The sequence below is a fragment of the Mangifera indica genome, chromosome 9 (assembly GCF_011075055.1).
Source record: "Mangifera indica cultivar Alphonso chromosome 9, CATAS_Mindica_2.1, whole genome shotgun sequence".
NCBI classification, from domain to species: Eukaryota; Viridiplantae; Streptophyta; class Magnoliopsida; order Sapindales; family Anacardiaceae; genus Mangifera; species Mangifera indica.
In genome coordinates this window covers 1,824,700-1,848,174 of record NC_058145.1, presented here as the reverse complement: position 1 = coordinate 1,848,174, position 23,475 = coordinate 1,824,700, and the positions used below count along the sequence as shown (strand labels likewise).

The 23,475-nt window shown below is 29.0% G+C and overlaps 2 protein-coding genes across 2 annotated transcripts; both read left to right on the top strand.

Annotated features, from left to right (window-relative positions):
• Positions 1-5,478: 5,478 nt before the first annotated feature.
• LOC123226172 (transcription factor LAF1-like) lies at positions 5,479-7,986 on the top strand. The gene is made up of 3 exons (XM_044650681.1): positions 5,479-5,777; positions 6,502-6,631; positions 7,297-7,986. The coding sequence occupies exons 1-3, from the start codon at positions 5,642-5,644 to the stop codon at positions 7,904-7,906; spliced, it is 876 nt and encodes a 291-aa protein (XP_044506616.1). The 5' UTR covers positions 5,479-5,641; the 3' UTR covers positions 7,907-7,986.
• A 13,914-nt stretch (positions 7,987-21,900) lies between these two features.
• LOC123225432 (transcription factor LAF1-like) lies at positions 21,901-23,402 on the top strand. The gene is made up of 3 exons (XM_044649375.1): positions 21,901-22,036; positions 22,564-22,693; positions 22,847-23,402. The coding sequence occupies exons 1-3, from the start codon at positions 21,901-21,903 to the stop codon at positions 23,400-23,402; spliced, it is 822 nt and encodes a 273-aa protein (XP_044505310.1).
• Positions 23,403-23,475: the final 73 nt, after the last annotated feature.

The window sequence follows — 23,475 nt, the reverse complement described above, 5'->3', positions numbered from 1 at the left end:
TTTTGCCCCTGCCAATAAATGACTTATAAAATCTTGCTACAGTAAATTACAATTCTGCCGTTTGATTAAAAGTTTAAGACACAAGAATCCCATCTCCGTAAGAAAGAACCTACCCTCTTCTTCACAGCAGAAAAGGTCAAAAAATTAAAACAGAACAGGGAAAATAGGATGGTCGTCGCTTTATGGTCAGCTTCAATTTTATTAAACGTAAATTCCTCCTTTCCAACACACACACACACACACACACACAACTTTGTTTTAGGTGGCATTTTAAGACAGCCATAAGTTCACAATTAAAAAATTATAATTTATGTCACGTGTAATAAATATTTCTTTAAAAAATAATTAAGATTACTTGTTGGTGGTGATTTTAATTAATTAATTAATTTGTTAATTCTTCAGTGACAAACGGGAGCTCGAGGTCGACATGACAGGAAGCTTCTCATGCCCGGTGACTTGCTTTTATAAATGATATTATTCTTGCCAAAACAGAAAAATGAATATATACAAATACAATTTGGCGGTGAGGACTTGAACGCTTATTTTTTATTCAATTATTTTTCTGTTGTTTTTGTTTATCGAATTTCTTGATTTGATTTATTGAAGCAGTGGCTCATTATTGACAATGACTGAATACTATCCAGCTCATCAAGTTATTGATATATGAACAAACAAAATCAAGACATGGGATTTTTTAAATAAAGTATCTTAGATGTACATAAGCACGCCTTGGATTTGTTTGGGTACATTTGTTTTACATGGGATGGATGAAAAAGAGGTTAATTCGGTAAGAATTGAGTTGAGTTTAGAATTGAGTTAAACTTAGATAAAAGTTATAATATTTAAATTGAATTCATTTAAACTGATGCCCAATATTATCAGAAAACTGTCAGTTGGGTGAAATTGTTTGTGGGATAAGCAATCATCGAATGAACAAATGACATAATTTGGAGTAAAGTTGTTGAATTAGAATTCTAATTCAAAATTGAAGTGTTTGAATTGAACTATGAATTGTTGGATTGAATACACCTCTAGGATCAAGAATTATGGTGTCATTGAAATGAAAAGCCAAGATTAATTACTTATTATCTTCACTTGGAATTAATCCGGTCATATTGGTCCCTGAAAGAGAAATAATAATAGACAAATCAATGAGAGACAATATTAAACTAAATTGTTCGAGCTGAACTATGAATTCTTTGATCAAATACACTGTTACTATCAAAGTTATAGTGTTATTGAAATGAAAAACCAAAATTAATTATCTTAATTATTATTTTTACTCAAGATTAATCTGGTCATATTAGGTCTCTAAGAGAGACATAATAGTAGACAAATAAATGAGAGATAATTAAAACTAAATTGTCCAAGCCGAATTATAAATTCTCGAATCAAATACACATTAAGTGTCAAAGATTATAGTATCATATAAATGACAAGTTTGATTCCCTTAATTATCATCTTCACTTGAGATTAATCCTTTCATTCTAGGTCCATAAGAGAGAAATAATAATTGACAAATAAGTGAAAGATAATTTCAAATTTGAATTATTTGAGTCGAACTATGAATTCTCAGATTGAATACACCTCTAGTATCAAGGATTATAGGCAAGATTTATTATCTTAATAATTATCTTCACTCATGATTAATCTGATCATATTAGGTCTTTAGAGATAAATAATAGTAGCCAAATCAGTGTGAGACAATTTCACAACTAAATTAGTCGAGCCGAACAATAAATTCTCGGATGGAATACAACTCTAATATTAGGACTATAGTGCCATTGAAATGAAAAGCCAAAATTAATTACCTTAATTATTATCTTCACTCAGGGATATTGAATCCGTGACAGAGAAATAATAATGGACAAGTGACTGAGAGACGACTCTAACTTGTCGGCGGAGGGAGACGTTTTGCATTAGAACTCTCCAAGTTTCAAATGAAAAAATATATACATAATACATTAATTAATAGAGCATTAATACTATATAAATCGAATCTTGAGTGTAGATTAGATATTTAAATGATATATTATTATGTGATTAAATTTTATTTTATTTTTAATTAAAAATTATTTAACTATATAATGATATATTATTTAAATATATAATTAAATATTTATTCATAATTTTATTATAATTAATATTAAACTGATTATGAGAGTAAACTCAGAATGATTAGAGGTCAAAATTTGATAGTGGAGGTGGAGGCGTAGAAATTTTGGTTCAAATTAAATCTCCAAATTATGAAGGCTTAATTTCAGACGTCAACTCTTTTAATTTATTCAGAGTTGCCAGTTCCTTCCTGGATACTTCACCAGTTTGGCTAGAATTGTGATGAGCTGGAGCACATGCATCACCATTAATCATCATTAGCTCAACTTAATTAATTCATAAAATTATAAATAAATTGCACTTGTCACCAACTAGTCCTTGAGTTTGCGGCAAATTTCAAGTGCTTATATGAAGCAAAATTATACATGCATAAGTTTGTGAAAGCGGAAATAATACGAACAAATTATTAAAATAACTATATACACGAACACAAGATTTATAATAATTCACTTTCTATATGAGAGTAGCGTATATTTCATCGTTACAAAGAAGAAGAAAATTACAAAAGTCTTTTGCAAGTCTCACTAGGCATTTTCTCTTTAAACCTCTCTCTAGTTACTCTCATTTTCTGCTTGTATTGTTGCCCTTTTATTGTATATGTTCGATACGCCTGAATTTAACCTATTTTTATAGGTAATACATAGAGCACTATTCTTATAAAACTCATAATTATAAATTGATAAAACTTTTAGTCTAACTCGTAATTCAAATTATATTCCTATTTTCAATTGTATTTCTCAAAGAAAAACAATTCTACATAGAAACATATTGGGAAAATTGATATCCTAATATAAAAATTATTTGACTTAGATTATAGTCTCCAATTCTGACAATCACCCACTGGGAGACTAATTCAATGCATGTATTTGATTCTTCACTTCTCTCTCTGGCGGCATCAACTCATATTTCCTCAAATGAAAAGTCCAACTAAAGTTGTACACAACTATAGTTTCTTAATTGTAACAATATTCATCTGCATTATAGATGGATTTTGACTCCTTTGAATATGATCCAGAGGTATAACTCTTTCTTCTAAAGTTGGGCATGCGTAATGATAACATACTTGTACTCATGAAAGAGTCAATATGACTATCAACAAATAAAAGTGAAAAGTTTTGTAATTTTTTTGTTGTAGCATTGGCGTTGTTACTGTCGCTCTTCTCTTTCATCAGTGCTTTGTGATTCCTCGTAGGAGGTTTTTATCGTCGCAATTCTAGTATATTATTTTTCCAAACCTAGACTTGCTTCATTTGTTCTTTGATTTGAACTTTTTTTTGCATGTATTTAAATTTTTGTCATAGATTCATAGCCTCTACCTCTTCTTTCAACATTCAAAGCATTTAATGTTGTCTAACCCAAATCTCTCTAACAAACCTCCTCAATGAGAATTTTAGCTTTATCCTCGGTGAGTTTTAATTTTATACTACCTTTTGAGCCACTAATTATGGTTCTCATAGGCTATCAACTATTTGGTTGGGAGGCCAAGAGAATTAGGGTGTACACAAACTTCATCATCAAAATTAAATTTTATTGAAGATAATTGATTATCGATCCTCTTAAAATCATTCATATATTCTGTCATGAAAGCATCTTCTCTCGTCTCCAGATTAAATAATCTTTTCTTAAGATGTACCGTGTTTCTCATACATTTATGTTAGACAAGATCTGCCTCGATTATGTTGTGCTGATCTCTTTGCCACATTACTTGCCACGTTCTAGTTGAATTACTCCTAATGCTTGTATATTGAATAATTTTTTTATCTTTATTTGACATTTTTAGGGTTGCTTTCCCATAGAGGTAGATATAACTTTTTTCCACACAGATGATTATTAATTTATTTATTCTAGAATATTTAATGTGTTCCATTAAACTTATTGATCCTTTGCACTAATTCTCCTTTTTCTTTAGGTCATCACTTTCTTTCTTGATCTTAGGTTCTAATACCAGTTGTTATGGGGATTTAATTAAATAATAGTAAATCATAAATTTCTATTAAAGCAAAAATAAAACAAAGACTAAAAATAACCACATACACAAACACAAGAATTATAGCGGTTCACTCTCTATATGAAAACTATATCCATTCTGTTGCTATAAAATTTCTCTATAAAGAATACGACAAATTACAATTCTCTTGAAAATTTTCACAAATTGACTCTTTCTTTGAGTATCTCTGTAGTGATCCTTGCTTTCTAATTGTGGTCTTGCTTTCTATTGTATTATGTTCCTAACTCTAGGATTTAACCCTCTTATATGGGGCAATACATGTGTACTATTTATTCCAAGGACTCGCAACTCATATCCTATTTAGACTCTTATTTTAACTCCTATTACAAATTATATTTCTTTAAATATAAACAATTTTGCGTAAATACATGGTATATTATATTATTCATAAGGGTAAAAAAAAAAAAAAGTTAACAAAGCTTAGATATCCTTTAATTACCCTATAGAGGAGAAGTTGAGAATATGAGTATGAGGGGTCCAAAGGAAAGTTTTTCCACCTCGTGTTTCATGAGTAATCTCCTTTCTCTTTCACCAATCAATAGAAAGTATAGAACTTCTTTTTATTTCTTTCTTTCCTATACTTTTTCTTCTCTTAATTTCTCACGGAATATAAAGTAGGTTTCATAAAGTCAATTACATAGTTTAAAACATGGGGCAACATTCACATTTCTGGTCATTAATATGTTACATTAATATTTAATGCACAAACATTTTGATAAATCAATATAAAGTAGGTTTCATAAAGTCAATTACATAGTTTAAAACATAGGATAACATTCATACTTCCAGTCATAAATATATTATATTAATATTTAATGCACAAACATTGTGATACATCAATATAAAGTAGGTTTCATAAAATCAAGTACATAGTTTAAAACATAGGATAACATTCACATTTCCAATCATAAATATATTAAATTAATATTTAATGCACAAACATTGTGATAAATCCACATGTCTATCAATGTTTTGTGGCTTTTGTTATGTAAATAAAAATTTTGATTTAAATTTGTTAATCATTAGGTTTTAAACCCATATTGACCACCCCACCGTTGCTACTCAGATTATCCCTTAGAAATTTTAGAGTAATATTATGTGTACATATTTTTGAATACATAATTTGATATACAAATAATGTGTTATCATATAATTGAATGTTACTTTATTTTTAATTTAAAATCATATAATCATATGATGAAATATCATCTATATACTCAATTATATATTAAAAAATATGTACCTATGGTTTTATTAAAATGCCTTTATATTTATTTTTAGATGCATATAATTTTGGTCAATATATTATTCTTAATAGACAGTTTTTAATTTGCTTTAAAATACATTCTTTGTTGCTTTTTATAATAGAGAATTACAACTAATATTCGCTTTAAACTTTATGGTCGGCTATTTATTGCCTCTTCTGTTGCTATTCTTAACAACATCAAAAACTCTCTCTCTTTCATCTTTTAAGCTGTCATTAAGCAGGCTCATAGTTTCTTCACCCATTAAGCAAGAATGGGGATTAAGTCGTCTGATAAACCAAAGTTAAAACACAAGAAGGGTTTATGGTCACCGGAAGAAGATCAAAGGCTTCGAAACTATGTTCTCAAGCATGGCCATGCTTGCTGGAGCTCCGTTCCCGTTAATGCCGGTGAGAACATGCTTATTATAAATAGTTGATTATTGATTTAGTTAACCCACTTTCCTGCTGCTTAACTTCATGAACTTTTCAAAGAAGATCTGAATAGAGTACCGCGTTTATGAATTATAGGTTTACATATTGTGTTGTAGCTCTTAACAAATTTAGAATATGATCACAAATCACCACTTTTCTTTCGCAGTTTCAAGGGTTTTGTTTCAGCTCTAGAGTTTGCCTGAATTTTGTGATCAAACCCAGATAACATCGATAAAGCTCTCATTTCACTCTGCAGTTGCTTGATCGTTGTTGTATTTAATTTTAACAAAATCAAGATTGTTAAAGTCGCATTATTTGGTTTAGCTACTTAAATTAAAGATGAGCAGATGATTATCATAATTTGACCTTTCATTAACAAAACAAAAGGGGTCACGGGGTCCCATACAATGAACATCTTACATGTTTCCGGTTTTCTATTCTTGTGGGAATTTTTTTGTTTCATACTTTTTGGCTGTCTCACTAATATTCTGTATTATTTTGGACGCCATGGCAGCTTGAGTCAACAAGGCAAAAGAATCTCTCGGAAATCTGAGATGTTCAGTGGAAAAAAACAAAAACATATCATATATTAAGAGAAAGAGACTGATAATAACTTGGAGTTCAATTGACTAAACTAGCCTTTCGTAGTTGACTTGTTATTTTTCAGGACTTTGTGAAATTTATTTTTCCAAGCATGCAGGCTTGCAAAGGAATGGTAAAAGCTGCAGATTAAGATGGATTAATTATTTGAGACCAGGATTAAAGAGAGGAATGTTTACTGTACAAGAGGAAGAAACAATCTTGACCCTCCATCGCCTGATAGGGAACAAGTAAGCACTACTCTTAGTTGTTGTCAAAATAATAAAACTATATATACATATTTTTGTGTACATAATTAAATACATAAATAATATGTTATCTTATAATGTGATGATTTTAGATTAAAGTTAAAGTAACACCTAATTATATAATGATATATCATTTATGTATCTAATTATATATTCAAAGTGTATATACATAGTATTTATTTGTTAACCTGGGAACCCTTGTGGTAAACCCCAGAGGTCCGTAGTCATATAGACTCATAATTATGGATCGGGCAAATCAAAGAGTAAACTTTGTTGTGGTATATCACGCTGGAGTCACTTGAACCCTAGATATTTATAAATGACACTTGGTTTTTACCACTTAAGCCAACCTTTGGGGTTATGTATATATAGTATTGCTGATAGCAGAAAATAAAATGGTCACATACATCTTTTGCTTGTATAACTAGTGGGCACCCGTTTTAATTTAAGGTTGACTTTTCTATTCAATTGGTTAGTGATACTGAGCAGAAAAATGATTAGATGGTAGTATTTGATTGTGATTTTGAAAAAAAAAAAATAATTGTATCATTCAATTATAAGTTATTATTTTAGTATATATAGATAAATTTATATAATTTATTTATATACATGATTTTATTCAATAAAATATTTGATTAATGAATTAGGTGGTCACAAATTGCACAACATTTGCTTGGAAGAACTGACAATGAGATAAAGAACTACTGGCATTCCCACCTGAAGAAAAAACTGGCCAAACTTGAAGAAATGGAGGCTCACAACAAAACACAGTGCATCACTGCCAGTTCAAGCTCCGAGAACATGGATTCTTCTGTACTCTCTCCTGCTAATAATAACCTCACAAGTCGAAATCTAAGCTATGAGTCGTTAATGAATCCCATGGAGAAATCATCAAGGGAAAATAATGACTTGGCTAAAGATGGTCACAAAAGCTCCTTGCCAAAGCTTTTATTTGCCGAGTGGCTATCGCTGGAGAATGTTCATGGCAGGAGTTCTGTGAATTGTGGTCATGAGCAAGTGATTTCTGGGGATGGCTTTAATAATCATAACACAAACTTTGTCCAAGATTCTTTCAGGCATGGTTATTCGTTGAATGAGGGAGCATTTTGTGGCGATTTCCATGCTGGGGTTTACAATGATTTGATGGACGAAATGTTGAACTCCGGGTTCAAGTTCGAAGATCAGATTTCCGGAACTGGGTTTGTGGATGCTTCCCCTGGGGATGGCATATACAACAATGATGTATTATACATATGAGAACATGCATACTGTCAATAGGTTAACAACTAGGTGCATGAAGAAAAACTGTTAATTATACGTCTAATATCTTGCACCAAGTTTTGAGTATTTAATTATTTACACTGATGATCATTATATGATTGAATAATTTTTAATTTAGGATAAAGTAATACAAAATTATATGATTACTATTGGAGGCTCAAATAAAAAGAAAGAGAGTTTAACATCTAATAAAATTGAATAAAGTGAGAGGTATATAAATGTGTGGATTAGGCTTTAACACAAATTAATTGATTTTGTGTAATATGAGTTTTGATCTCTAAACTTATAAGCCTAACATATTTTTGACATGATATCAGAGCACAAGTCAAATGACCAGCTTAATAGTCTAAAGTCTTCTTGGATACAAGTGACAACGCATTCAACCAAAAACTAGTTGAACTGAAATGACGGGTCAACAACATATGATAGTTGCACTTGAGTAGGGGTTTTAAAAACTCAAATAAATAAAAAAGATTTCCACATTTAATAAAATTGAGTAAAGTGAGTGGCATATAAATGTGTGGATTAGACTTTTAACATAAGTCAATTGGTTTTGCATAATATGAGTTTCAATCTCCACACTTATAGGGTCAATATATTTCCAATAAAAATACGTCATCTCGGTATGCAATTGAACAGTTAAAACTAGATGCACATAGTATTTTTTTTTTCAAAAATTAAAAATAAATAGTTTAGCAGTTGTTGGGCAGTTGTCCACACAATATAGTTTAAATTTTTTTTTTATATTTTAAATCTATAGTATCGGGTCGTGTTGGGTTGGCCATGGGCCCGGTTTTTAGGCTTAGGCACAACTCGCCTAGTCCACGAAACTGGCACAATCAATAATTTTGAAGGTCGTGCTACCCGTGGGTCTGGCTAAAAAAGGGGGCCTCGAGCCAACCCGCCCCTCACCATGTCTTGCCTATGAAGTCATGTCCATTTTAACATAGTTGTAACTTCCATATTGCCACTTCAGTTTGAGTGATTTTAAAATAAAAAAATAATAATAATTATATCATCTAATTACATAATGTCGTCTTAGTTTATATGAATAAGCTAGTAAAAATTATCTGTACACAAAATTTTATTTTAAAGTTTCTCTCATTGAAAATTTCAAATTTTAAAAAAATTGAGGTTATATTTGTAATGTTCTTAATAATTCTCCTAATCATCCGATTCACTAAAAAAAAAGGTAATAATAATAATAATAATAATTTGGGTTTAATTAAACAAGGTTAATTTATATAAATTTAACTTTTCTCATTACATTTAATAGTTATGATGTTACTCTTAATAAATTAGGTTTTATTTTTACAAATAGAAAAGAAATGTACTAATACATAAAAATGAGCAATGTTATATATATTTATTTTTTATACACAAATATTTATATATATAGATGTGTTATAATGTGATTGAATGTTATCTTATTATTGATTCAAAATCATTCAATTACATTATGACACATTTATATGTATACATATTTATGTATACAAAATATATACACATAGTTTTATTCAGATTTTTTTCCTTCTATTTGATGTCTTTTATCCACTTATTTATTTATTGTTTTACTTTTTTAATTTATAATTAAGGATTTAATGAGATCAATAATGATGCTATTAATTGTATAGGATTTTCTAACCATGAATAAAAATTCAAGGATAAGATCATGCATACTAATAAAAAATATGATTTTATGTATAAATAATAATATATTATTATATAATTAGATATTATATTATTTATAATTCAGAATCATTTTTTACAAACAAGATAGTAAAACAAACAAAATACTAATATTTATAGTATTTCGAAAACACACAGAAAGATGAAAATCATCCAAATCTATATCTAGATGCGTAGATCTATGATTTATGAAAACAATAAAATTATGACTTTAAACATATTATATAAACTTATTTATACTTAAAAAAATTTGTTTTTATTGTCTAATTATCATTACAAGAACTTACATCTTTCTCATGATATATTATATCCACGTCGAATAATAATAAAATACAACTGACGTAAGTTTTTCTAGTCGTCAGAGTTCATTAATGATCATCAACATTACCATCATAATTTCTCAACTTTATATTATGTATATCCGTTGAGATTAGTTGTTGTAAATCCGTTATGAATACATGTTGACTGATTAGTTACTGTAAAAATCAAAACATTACCAATCATCAGCTAATAAATTGTCTAAAAAGAAAGTATGATTATCTAATCTTAATTTAAAATATAATTCAGAGTTTGGACTTCTCATGATTGATACAAGTATGCGTAAGAGAGAAACAATAATTTATTGTGTGGTCAGTTCCCATATGATATTCTTTCCTTCCTGACCTTTGAAATGCTCCCTCCCTTGAGTACATGCATCTCTTCGACATGCTTTTCAATGGACAATTATCATTTGTTTTTTAAATAATAAATAGGCCAAATGACTGTTTCCCACCCAAGGTTTATGAAATTGCTTTTCACTTTTTAAATTTTAAAAAATTAATTAAATTCTTATATGTCATTCACTTCAGGTAGTAAATATATTTGATTTTCTTAAAATAATTATTTTATCTTTTTAATGAAACAATAAAATTATTATTAATACTTAATATAAATATCAAATTACCAATTTAAAAATTTAGCACTTAAACTCTTAAAAAATATCAAAACTTTAACTGACTTTAAATTATATTTTGGTTATTTCTTTGAGGGTATAATTGCTATTTTTGTAATTATCAAGAAACATATTAAAAATTTAAAATTTTCAAAATACTCTTGAACTGTTTTTTGATTCCTAAAGTCTCTTGAAAATTTTTTAACTCCTTTAATATTTTCAAAAATTATAGTCTACCTCAAACTTTTGTAAAAGGAAAATAGGACAAATAAGGGGAAAATAAAAATAAAAAGAATAAAGGAGGAAAGAGAAAATAGAAAGAGGGGAAAAAAGAAAATGAAATAAAACATACAAAATGATATTATTATCCTTTTTAACTTAACAGAATTTATTATGGAAATGAATAATAGGTAAAAATTTGATTTTTTAACATTTAAAGGTAGTAATTATCATTTCATTAAACCTTAGATGGGACATAGTCTTTTGGCAAAAATAAATAAATAAATATATTCCTGAAGTCGTAGTATCCCTTTTCTTCATTGCTAAGAGATTTAGTTGATTGTGTAAGGAAGAATGGACAATTATTCATTTTTTATACAAATTGTTGATTCTCAACTTCAGAAATGTTTATGATGAATTAAAATTTAATATTTAAAAAGGACAGAAGAATCAATATGATAACAGTGAAGCTCAATTAAACATTGCCGGTTTAGCTGTGTGCTCAATTAACTTTTGATATGCCTCTGAAAATGATTTGATTTCATATGTACCAAGTCAAATTCGTGATTGAAACAAAACTGTGACCCAACAAGCACGCATGGGCAAGAGCATACTAGCATCAATGCATTGAATCCTATCGAAATTTCGAAGTTACAGCAATAATATGAAGGGTGACCTTCTGAGAAGTCCTCACATTGTACTCATCTTTTTGCCTCAATGCATTTTAAAGGAAATTCAAGATAGTTAGGTAAAAAGGATAAGAAGGTGAATGAGAGCTTGCAGGATGGTGAAGCAAAATTTGGTAAGTATTTAACTATAAGTACTTACATTAGTAAATGAGTAAACTATGTAAGAATGATGATGCAATGCAACTCAAGACGCATATCCCTTTGAATAATGTTATGTAATTAAGTTTTGAATACTTAATCAGATAATTAAATTATATATCATTATATAATTCAATATTACTTAATCATATGATGATAATAATACCCAATTAAATATTCAAAACTCGGTACCTATATTTTATTGTATCCTTTTTAACCCCAAAATATAAAAGAAAATAAAAACACTCAATAATTCGGTGAAAACTCTTTGACGAATATGAAAGATGTTGGATGTGATTATATGAATTCTTGAATAAATGTTTCCGATTAAAGAATGGGCGTTCTAGTGGCAGAATTGGTGTTCCAAATAGTCAATAACGAATTCAGAAATAAAACTTAGGATGGCCAAGTTTGAATAAATATAAAATATAGAGGGTCAATAAGGAGCAAATGAAGCATAGATCGGTCAAGTAAATTTTGTAGGGTTATATTGACATTTTACAAATATTAAATTAACAAATTTAAAAGTTAAAAGGGTTGACTTACCACCTAACCCCCTAGGTTCGTCGTTGCCAATGTTGTGAATGCGTGTTCCACTTAATTCTTCAATTTTTTACCGAATGTTGAACGATTAGAAAAATAATCTCCTTCATGGTTTGAAAACCAAGGCTTAAAGACTCAAAATGGGCATTCCGTAGAAAAGAATGACCATTTCGTTGCAGATATAAAAATGTACTAAGGATATTTTATTAGGTTTTAAGAGAAGCTTAAGAGAAAGCTCAAGGTTTTAGAATTTTGGAGGTGATATTGATCAAGAGAGCTTTCAATCTTTTGTGTTCAACTTGTAATTAAAACTTCAGTTCTCTATCCTCCGTCTGTGGGTTTTTTTTCTAATTTTAGATTTCCACGTAAATTCTTTATGTCCTTTTTGCTCACTCAATAAAAGATTCTAGTGGTAAAATTCAAAGACAATAATATCGAGAAATGGTATGCCAGTAAAATAATACACTCATCTATAACACACATTTGTATCGAATGCCTTAATATATATAAAGAGTTGGACTTTCATCTCATTTCAAAGAATAAAGCTTAAGTTTTGGTAGAGACATATATAATTTAGTTCAAATTATAAAATCAAACTGAATTATTTAAAATTATGATTTGGTTTGATTTGTAAAATAGTTTTGTTTGGATTGATAAATTTTTTAAAAACAATTTTAAGTTTGATTTATAGTTTAGATAATTTTCAAACCAAACCAAACTATAAACTATATTATTTTTAAATACATATATATACCTATATTTAACAAAACTTTTCAATAAGTAATTAGGTGTACAACATGTTTTTTCATCTTTATTTTGTCATTTTATTTACATGTATATTTTATATATATATATATATCTCATATTTATTTTACATGTTTATATTATGTTTTAAAAAATTATAATTTTATTAAAAATATAAATTTAGAAGTGAACAATTTTAATAAGTTTAAACTATAATCTGAACCAGACTAAATCGTATTTTTTTAGTTTGATTTGGTTTAGTTTGAAATCTAAAATGATTTGGAAAATTTTCAAACCATTTTTTTAATTTGGTTTCAAAAAACTCTCAAGTTGTATCAAGCCGGATCATGCACACCCCTAAAGTTTTGGTTATAATAGTTGAATTTTGTATCATATCATATATTAAACACCTAACTTTTCTTATCGTATATTATGTGTTGTATATATATATTTTTTAAAAGAATAATCACAAAATAATAATAAAATTCAAAATACAACATCATCATCTTAAAAAATATTATAAACACCTTTTAAATTTTAAATTTTTTTAGATACATTGTTATCACATCATCACTTTTTAAAAAATGTATATCGATTTGTATTGGTAATATATATTGTATCATTCAATCTAATCACTATGTCGTATCAATTCAATATAACTTATTATATATATAATTTTTTATTTATATTATATCGTATTATAAAATATTTATTGTATATTACATGTATGATACTAATAACTTTGATTTTGGTGGAATTCTAAGTTGGAAACCACTTTATAATTTATTAGTGATTCACCATGAGAAAAAAGAAAATAAAGTATTGGACATTAAATTCATGTTACACGTTAAAATCAATAACATAACCAGAGATTTATTATTATTATTATTAAGCTACACCGGACGTTTCTCGCCATTGACCTAAAATCATATCTCTAAAGAAAATACGAAAACCCTAATTATTGGTGGCACCCATATATATAAATAAAGTTGAGATATATAATATTATTATAAAGCAACAGCCACTGTCAACAAATATCAAATATACTTTTCTAAGCAATAGTATGTGAATACAACTGTATAATTTATAGTTGCAGAAATATTCGTGTATGGCTACAATATATACACCGGCATATAATTTGCATTGACAATGACTCGGAACAGTGAGATACAGAAATAAAACTTAAAAAAATTAAGATTGAATAAAAATAAAATATATCGAGATCAATAAAAAATAATGAAATATTAAAAAGGCTAATTTAATATTTTAGGTCAATGATAGTGAAAATGTTGTTGGTTGCATGAGCAAATTAATTATAACATGTTTTTTTTTAATTCCCATTAATTTTTTTTTTTTACTTCCGTTATTCTTGACTTTGTTTTCCGATTCTTCAACCAGATGCATGCATAAGAAGATTCAACCTTCAGTAGACAGATTAATGGGATGACGATAAATAGTTTTCCTCTTATGGTCAAGAGAATGTTGGCCATCCATTTCTACATATGTGCAAACACTGAGATCAGAACTTTATAATTAAGGCAACGTATAAAAGACAATGTTTACGTAGATGAAAATACTTTTGTAGGAGGAACCCAATTTGGTGGAGCTTGACCACTCTTTTGGGACAAAACCCAACCACCAAGTTATTAAACCGCAGAAAAATATATATATAATTTACATGTTATTTAAAATAGAATTTTGAAATTTTCGGTATTTAGCAAACTTACTAAATAAAAAGTACGTGTGTGTAGACATACATATGTACATACATATAAAAAGGTTCACAAAAATACAACTCAAGGGGTTTTGGGCTGTGCCCCGACCTTTTTATACTAGAAACCAACACAACCCAAAAGGCTAACCCATTCGCTGGCCTTGGCATGGCACAGCCCGCGGACACGGTGGGTTGCACCAAATTCAACTCAACACAATCCATGACTATGTCTACTTATATTTGAATTATGGGAAATTATAAAAAATGGCCAAAATACCCTCCCACTAAGCAAAAAAGCCAAAAACCACTATTTTCAAGCAAAAATACCCAAATTCACTATTCCTAAGCAAAAATACCCATGATTTTTTCTAAAATACCAAAATTACCATTCCCCTCATTTGTATAAACCCTCCTCACTCATTATGAGGGGTTAAATAAAAATTTATTAAAATTAGAGGGGTTAAATCGTTTTATGATATATCGATTCGTATTTTTCAAATTTTTGAAGAATTTTTTTATTGTTACCATTCTAGGGTATTTTAACTTTTTGAATTCGAATTTCAGTTCCGTTTTTGCTAATTTCACCGTTTTACGATATATCGACTCGTATTTTCCAGAATTTCGATTGTTGCCATTCTAGGGTATTTCAACTTTTAGAATTCGAATTTCAGTTCTATTTTTTTGAATTTCACCATTTTATGATATATAGACTCGAATAACATGTTATGAATAAATAGATATATTGAAATACCCTAGAATATCAATAATAAAAAAATTACTCGAAAATCTAAAAAACAGATCTAAATTTATAAAACTATATGTTCAAATAGCTTATGAACGAGAACACTGAAAAATCGATCAAAAATTTTGTAATTATATCGTAAAATGTGTCTAAAAAAGCACGTCATAATTATAAATATCAAATTTGAAAATTACATATGAAAAAAGTCTAGTCCGGTCACAAACAAACTCAAAATCATAAAAACCGAAAATCCTAAATTTGATAAAATAATAAAACTGCATAATACACATTGAAACAGTTTTATTTTGGCCCCCCAATTCAGTGCAACCGACAAAGCTAATTGTCGTTATAGAGCTCGAAACGAGCTTCGCGTTTGAAAAAGTTAATTTCCACCCAACAGCCCACTGTCATGTGGCAAATTTCAAAAAAGTCTACAGTGGAATGAGGAATCTCACACAACTCCCCGATTTTTTGAAAAAGGCTAATTAACCCCCTAACCCACTGTCGATAGTGGGAAAAATCGTTCCACAGTGGGAAACACTATTCCCACTGTCGACTGTCGATAGCTTCGGAATGAATTTTCGACCAAAAATTCGTCGTTTCGACCTCCAATTTCAACACAAATCAAATCTACGTAGGTTATAACACAAAACCCCTCAACCAATTCAACGAAAACGATCAAGAATCAAAACATTTCAAGCATTGTTTAAAATTGAAACCCTAAACCCTAAACCATAAAATCTCACACAAATCTCAATAATATGAACAATAAATTGATTCAAATAAGATGACGGAAGATATTCTAATGTGGTGTGCCATTTTTGGTTGTCGAAAACCACGAAAATTGTCAGAAATCTAGCCGAAGTGCGATGATAATGGGACAGGGGAAAATTTCAAATTTTCCCCTATTTTTAAACAGTGATTTCACAGTGGGGACAGTGGAAATTTGCTGGGTTTATATATGGGCAGTTTCGACATTTCACAAAAATTGGGCATTTTTGCTTTAATATGAATTTTTTGGGCAATTTCGCTTAAACCCCTTACTTTTGCCTTTACTTTTGCCTATTTTTTGTAATTTCCCTTGAATTATTCATTGTCCTATTACCTACTTACCCTTAAGATCTCTAATATGAAAGGTTTATGCATATACATACATAGTTACAACAAGCTTTAGTAAAATGTTGGACCAATTAATTTACTTAATTACAAGTGTAACAACTAACAATTTATTTATAGTATGATTCCTTGGTTGAACTCATAGGTGTGACTTGTGAGGGACTAGCCACTAGTGTGCATGCATTATTCCAACCCACAACTCAAAGAAAAAGCTTTGGATAGGAAACAATCTCTTTTAAAAGCTATCGATAGGAAAAAGGGACTAAATCCGCCATGACTTTTGTAATCTACCAAACGATAAATAAACATTACTATTCTCTTAGAACCACTTCCCCCGATTTTGACAATTATAATTAAAGTGTAATTATTTTCCAATTAAATCGAGTCACAATGATGCCTATCAAGCTATCAACTTTCATAACTCATAAGTTATACATTTATCCCTAACTTTTACTTTTATAAATTCTTAACAGTTGAAGGAGAGTGAATACTAAAACAAACACACACATACATATACATACAAACAAAGATGAGGACACACACGGATACTCTTATTATTTAATTGTTGTTTTAGTGTCACAACTATGCAGTTCTCCACTTTCATTTTTGAAGTAACAACAACGCTGTGGACATGATCTCTTAGTATTTCCGACCAAACCACATTAAAAGTCGACTCTTCACATTCCATCAAGATTCGGTGTACTCGTTTTTTATAAATTTTCACACCAACGATAATAAATCTCATATTTATGAAATCAATAACATTTATTTAAGAAACAAGTAAGAAAAAAATAAAAACCTTTAATTTGTGCTGGTGGAGAAAAAATTAATAATCTAAGCCAGCAAATTTGACAGAATTTAAACGTCTCTTTATCGATTTCATCATCTACCCAAATAACTTCCATATAAACGCAACTAGAATATTTTCTATAGATAAATTTGCTAAGACTATTAAGCAGAAAAGATTTAATAATATGTGTCACTCTCAATCCGTTTGACTGCAGTAATAATGCATCACATCCTATTGGTTCCAGACTTCAGTGAAAGCTCCAAGTCATTCATTACATATATTTGATTTTGATCTCTTTCCAAGGTAAAATGATTTTCAGTCTGTCGGTGAACCGGACTGTGAACTAGGTATGAACAAAGTTTCAATCTCTCCATAGGAATAACCTACCCTCAGTCAGATGAAACATATATATTTTTATTTGATTTGATTTTAATTTATTATATATTATTTTTTTTATTTTACAAGATTATGATTCCATTTTAAACTACATTATAATATTATATATTATACAACATTTCGTCAATAATATTTATTCAATTTAATCAACCATTCTTCATAGTATCAAAATTGTTAATCCTTCTATACCCTTTAGTTTTAAAAAACTGTCATTTTCCTCAATTTTTAAAACTAATTTTTCCTTTGCATTCTAAGGTTTCATCTTTTTCTTTTTAAAGTCTTAAACTACATTGTAATATTGTATATTGTACAATATTTTGTCAATAACATTATTTAATTCACAATTCTTCACTCCCTTCCTGTAAAAAAAAAAAAAAAAAAAAAGAGAAAATTAAAAAAGGAAAAAAAAGAATGAGTCATCGCCATATGATCAGCATCATTTTTATTATATGTAAATTCTGTTATTCAATACATTCAAATACAAATTTGTTTTAGTAGCAGCCATAAATTTACAATTAAAAAAATGAAAATTCATGGCACGTGTAACATATATTCTTTATAAAATAATTAAGATTACTTGTTGGCGGTGATTTTAATTAATTAATTTGTTAATTCTTCACTCACAAACGGGAGCTCAAGGTTTGTATGACAATAAGCTTCCCATGCGCGATAACGTCTCTTTATAAATGATCTTATTCTTGCCAATATAGAAAAAAATTATACAAACACAATTTGGCAGTGGTGGACATCAAAGCTTATTTTTAATTCATTTTTTTTATTATTTCAAATCGCTTGATTTGTTCCTATTGAACCAGTGACTTGTTATTGACAATGATTGAATACTATCCTTCTCATCGAGTTAAATTGATTTATGAACTAACAAAATCACAACATGGGGATCTTTTAAATAAAGTATCCTTAGATGTATATATAACATGCCTTTGATTTGTCTGGGTGTATATGATTCGATCTAAACTGAGTTAAGTTTAGAGTTGGCTTAAACTTGAGTAGAAGTCATAATGTTTAGTTTGAGTTCGTTCAAGTTTATGTGCAGTATCACCAAAGGACTATCAGTCATGTGAATAAGATCGTCTTTAAGATAAACAGTATCATCGGATAAATAAAATCGAACTGTCGAACTTCACCCCTAGAAAGGATTGTAGTGCTGATTGAAATGAAAAGCCAAATTCAATTGTCTTACTATAGAGGTGGTAGTGAGTTGTGTCTAGTTGGGTCAAACCGGTTCTAGGCCCAACATGTCTATGGATTATGTAATGCTAAGGCTTGCACTGTAGCAAGTCTTGTAGATCAGACTGACCAACAAATAAATTAAGGCTCGTAGCACAACTCGCACTTTAGGAGTCAGGTCGTGTCGGGCACTTAATAGATCAACAAGTTCATTAAATAATAAAATATTATTTTTAATTTAATTATTATATAAAATTGAATGAAATTTATTTTCAAATTCTTAAAATAGAGAACAGTATCTCAAAAATTTTATTGATAATCTCTCGTTTACGACAAAAAAATATATTGGTTACATGATGAAAAAAATTCAAAGATAATACAAATCAATACATTTACACAATATTCAAATATAAGTTTGATTAATATATCATCTACTCATTTTCAACATCCAAATTCTTGAATTTATCAAATATATCATTTGCTACATGATTTTATAATTTGACTATAGCTATTACCCAGTCATTTATATATATGATTATCTCGACTATGTTAAGATGTAAGTTCGATAATCTATTATCCAACATACATTCACTTGTACTAAAAATTTATTCTGATACTACAATAAATACCAGAGGCATTAGTAGATCACTTGTCATGGCGGAAAGCTTAAGATAATTGCATTGATATGCTTTTTACCATGTTAAAACATCAAATGTGTCATTATATCGATTCATAATTTCAAAATAATGATCAATATTAATATAATTATAAAACTAGAACCTAGAGATTTTTTAACTTTGCATAAGATAGACTATACATGTGAGTTACGTTTGGGTAAAACACCTAAACTTATATCTGGTTTGAGAGTATGTGACATCTTTTCATATTTATATTCATAAATATTATACACTTCAAATAAAAATCTTGAATATGTTCTATTTTATTACTATCTGGTTGTAACAAATTTTTATTTATAGCATCTAAACAATTTTATACGCCTAATTATTTTGCCCTAGAATCTAAAATGATGCTGTAACAAAAAGGAAAAATAACTTTTTCCAATATTTATAAATTTTTTCCTCCATTTATCTAGAAATATCTTGAATAATATTTTGTTATATATATTCTTTAAAAATATCACTAATATCTACTGTATTATATAAAATCATACATGTGGATAATATACACCTGAACATTGATCGATTATTGTTTTTAGAGGCTGTAATATTTCATTAGAGCGTTGGCAATATCTCATTTTTTTTAGTCAAAAAAACTAGATTTTCACCCTCCTTTGGTTGTGTATTGAAAAATCATATTATAAGTGTTTCATACCCTTTATATGATTTCAATATGAGATATATTGAATTTCACATAGTTTTAACATCAATTTTTAATTGTTTTTTTTTTTTAAATTTTAACCTCATTTGTTTGCACATTTGATTATATGCTTGTATGTTTAATGATGATGGAAAAATATAAGAGATGACATGTCTACCTTATTAGACAAATCAATGAGACCCGTCGGAGGGAGACATTTTGCATTAGAATCTTGTAAGTTTCAAATGAAAAATAATATAACATTAATTAATATTAGCCTAATGATTAGGGTAAACTCAAAATGATTAGTGGTCAAAATTTTATCTAGGGTTTGGGTTTGCTAGTTCTTTCCAAGATTCTTCATCAAATTGGCTAGAATGGTGATGAAGTGGAACATATGCATCACTACCTCGTGTTCCTTGAGTAATCTCATTTCTCTTTTACCAATCAAGAGAAAAATATATTGCTTTCTTCTCTCTCTTTCTTTCCTATACTTTTCTTCTCTCGAAATATGTCTTCCAAGATATGAAGTAGGTTTCATAAAGTCAATTGCATAGTTTAAAAACATAAGGTAATATTCACATTTCTAGTTTTTAAATCAATGGCAAACTTGAAGATAAAATTTACAAAAGTCCATATTGAATTAAAACAAAATATAAGGGGGTCAATTAAAAAATAATGAAATCTAAGAATAGTTAATGTGAATTCGGTTTGATTCACATTCACCCTTATTTGCCAGTTGTTTTCTAGATCCTTCATCATAGAATGGTGATGAGCTAGAGCATATGCACACCACCTCATGTTCCTTGAGGAATCTAATCCTTTCTCTTTTACCAATCAAGAGAAAAATATATAGCTTTCTTCTCTCTCTTTCTTTCCTATATTTTTGCTTCTTCTCTCTTAATTTCTCTTCCAAATTATGAAGTAGGTTTCATAAAGTCAATTGCACAATTTAAACATAAGTAACATTCACATTTCTGTTTTTTAAATCAGTGGCAAACTCAGAGATAAAATTTAGGGGAATCAAGGTTGAATAAAAACAAAATATAAAGGGGTCAATTAAAAAATAACAATGTGTGTGGATGGGAGAAAGGGATAAAATGTTTTTTTTTTAATTTTATTGAGTGCAATAACAGTTATAGTTTTATTACTAACGAATTCCACTAATGAGAACAAATGATAGATGAATCTTTAAATTTTTTAAAATTAACGGATGAGACTTTATCAATTGACTAAACCTTGAATGAGAATAAGTCTTTTAGCCAATATATTATATTAATACTTCATATACTAACAACTGGTATAAAAATAGGTACAAATATTGGTGTATCGTCATATATATTATTTGATAATTTTGAATTGAATAATACTATATGTACAATTTTATGTATAAACAATTATATGTTATCATATGATTGTATAGTTTAAATTAAAAATAAAATAATACTTAATTATATTATGATATATTGTTTTTTTTGTATATAATTTTATTATTTTAAATTAAAAATAAAATAATAATTGTGATGATACGTCCACATGTATAAGTGCTTTCAAGGGCAAACCCAGCTAGCATTAAAATTCTTTTTTGTTGCATTTTATAATATAGAATTACGACTAATCGTTGCTCTAAACTTTATGGTCGGCTATTTATTGCCTCTTCTGTAGCTACTTAACACTATCGCAAACTTTCTCTCTCTTTCATCTTTTAAGCTGTCATTAACCAGGCTTATTGTTACTTTATCAATTAAGAAAAAATGGGGACTAAGTCGTCTGATAAGCCAAAGTTAAAACACAAGAAGGGTTTCTGGTCACCGGACGAAGATCAAAGGCTTCGAAACTATGTTCTCAAGCATGGCCATGCTTGCTGGAGTTCCGTTCCTGTTAATGCAGGTGAGAACACGCTTATAAACAGTTTACTATTGATTTAGTTTACCAACTTTCCCTGCTGCTTATCTTCATTAAATTTTCTAAGAAGATCAAAGTAAAGTACAGCATGCATGAATTATAGGTTTACATATACGTTCTTTGTGTTTTCAACGGTTTTGTTTTCTGTTCTAGAGTTTGCCTGAATTTTATGATCAAACCCAGATAAGATAAAGTTCTCATTTAACTCTGCAGTTGCTTGATCGTTAATGTATTTAATTTCAACAAGATAAAGATGATTAAAGTCAATGAATATCTTACATGTTTCTGGTTTTCTATAAATGTGGAAATTTTGGTGATTCATACTTTGTTGTTGTCTCACTAACTTTCTGTATTATTTTGGACGCCATGGTAGCTCAACTCAACAAGGCAAAAGAATCTTTCGTAGAGAAAAAGACTGATCATAACTTGGAGTTCAATTGACTAAACTAGGCTTTCGAAGTTGACTTATTATGTTTCAGGAGTTCATGAAATTTATTTATCCATGCATGCAGGCTTGCAAAGGAATGGTAAAAGTTGCAGATTAAGATGGATTAATCACTTGAGACCAGAATTAAAGAGAGGAATGTATACTGTACAAGAGGAAGAAACAATCTTGACCCTCCATCGCCTGTTAGGGAACAAGTAAGTAACAGTCTTAGATGTTACAGAAAATAAAATGGACACCTACATCTTTTTCTAGTTTAACTAGAGGGCACCCAATTAAATTTAGGGTTGACTTTAATTTTCGCTTCAATTGGTCACGAATTGATTAGAGTAATGGTTTTGATGAATTAGGTGGTCACAAATTGCTCAGCATTTGCCTGGAAGAACTGACAATGAGATAAAGAACTACTGGCATTCCTACTTGAAGAAAAAACTGGGCAAACTTGAAGAAATGGATGCTTACATCAAAACGCAGTGCGCCACTACTACTTCAAGCTCAGATCTAAGCTATGAGTCGTTAATGAATCACACAGAGAAATCATCAAGGGAAAATAATGACTTGGCTAAAGAGGGGCACAAAAGCTCCTTGCCAAAGCTTTTATTTGCCGAGTGGCTATCACTGGAGAATGTTCATAGCGGGAGTTCTGTGAATTCTGGTCATGAGCAAGTGATTTCAGGGGATGGATTTAATCATCATAACACAAACTTTGTCCAAGATTCTTTCACGCATAATAATTTATTGAATGAGGGATCATTTGGTGGCGACTTCCATGGTGGATTTAACAATGATTTGATGGAGGAAATGTTGAACTCCGGGTTCAAGTTCGAAGATCAGATTTCTGGAATTGGGTTTGTGGATACTTTCTCTGGGGATGACATATGTAACAATGATGTACTATACATATGAGAGCATGCATGTTGTCAATAGGTTTACAATTGAGAGCATGAAGAAAAACTTACAGTGTATTTTCAGTTTTAAG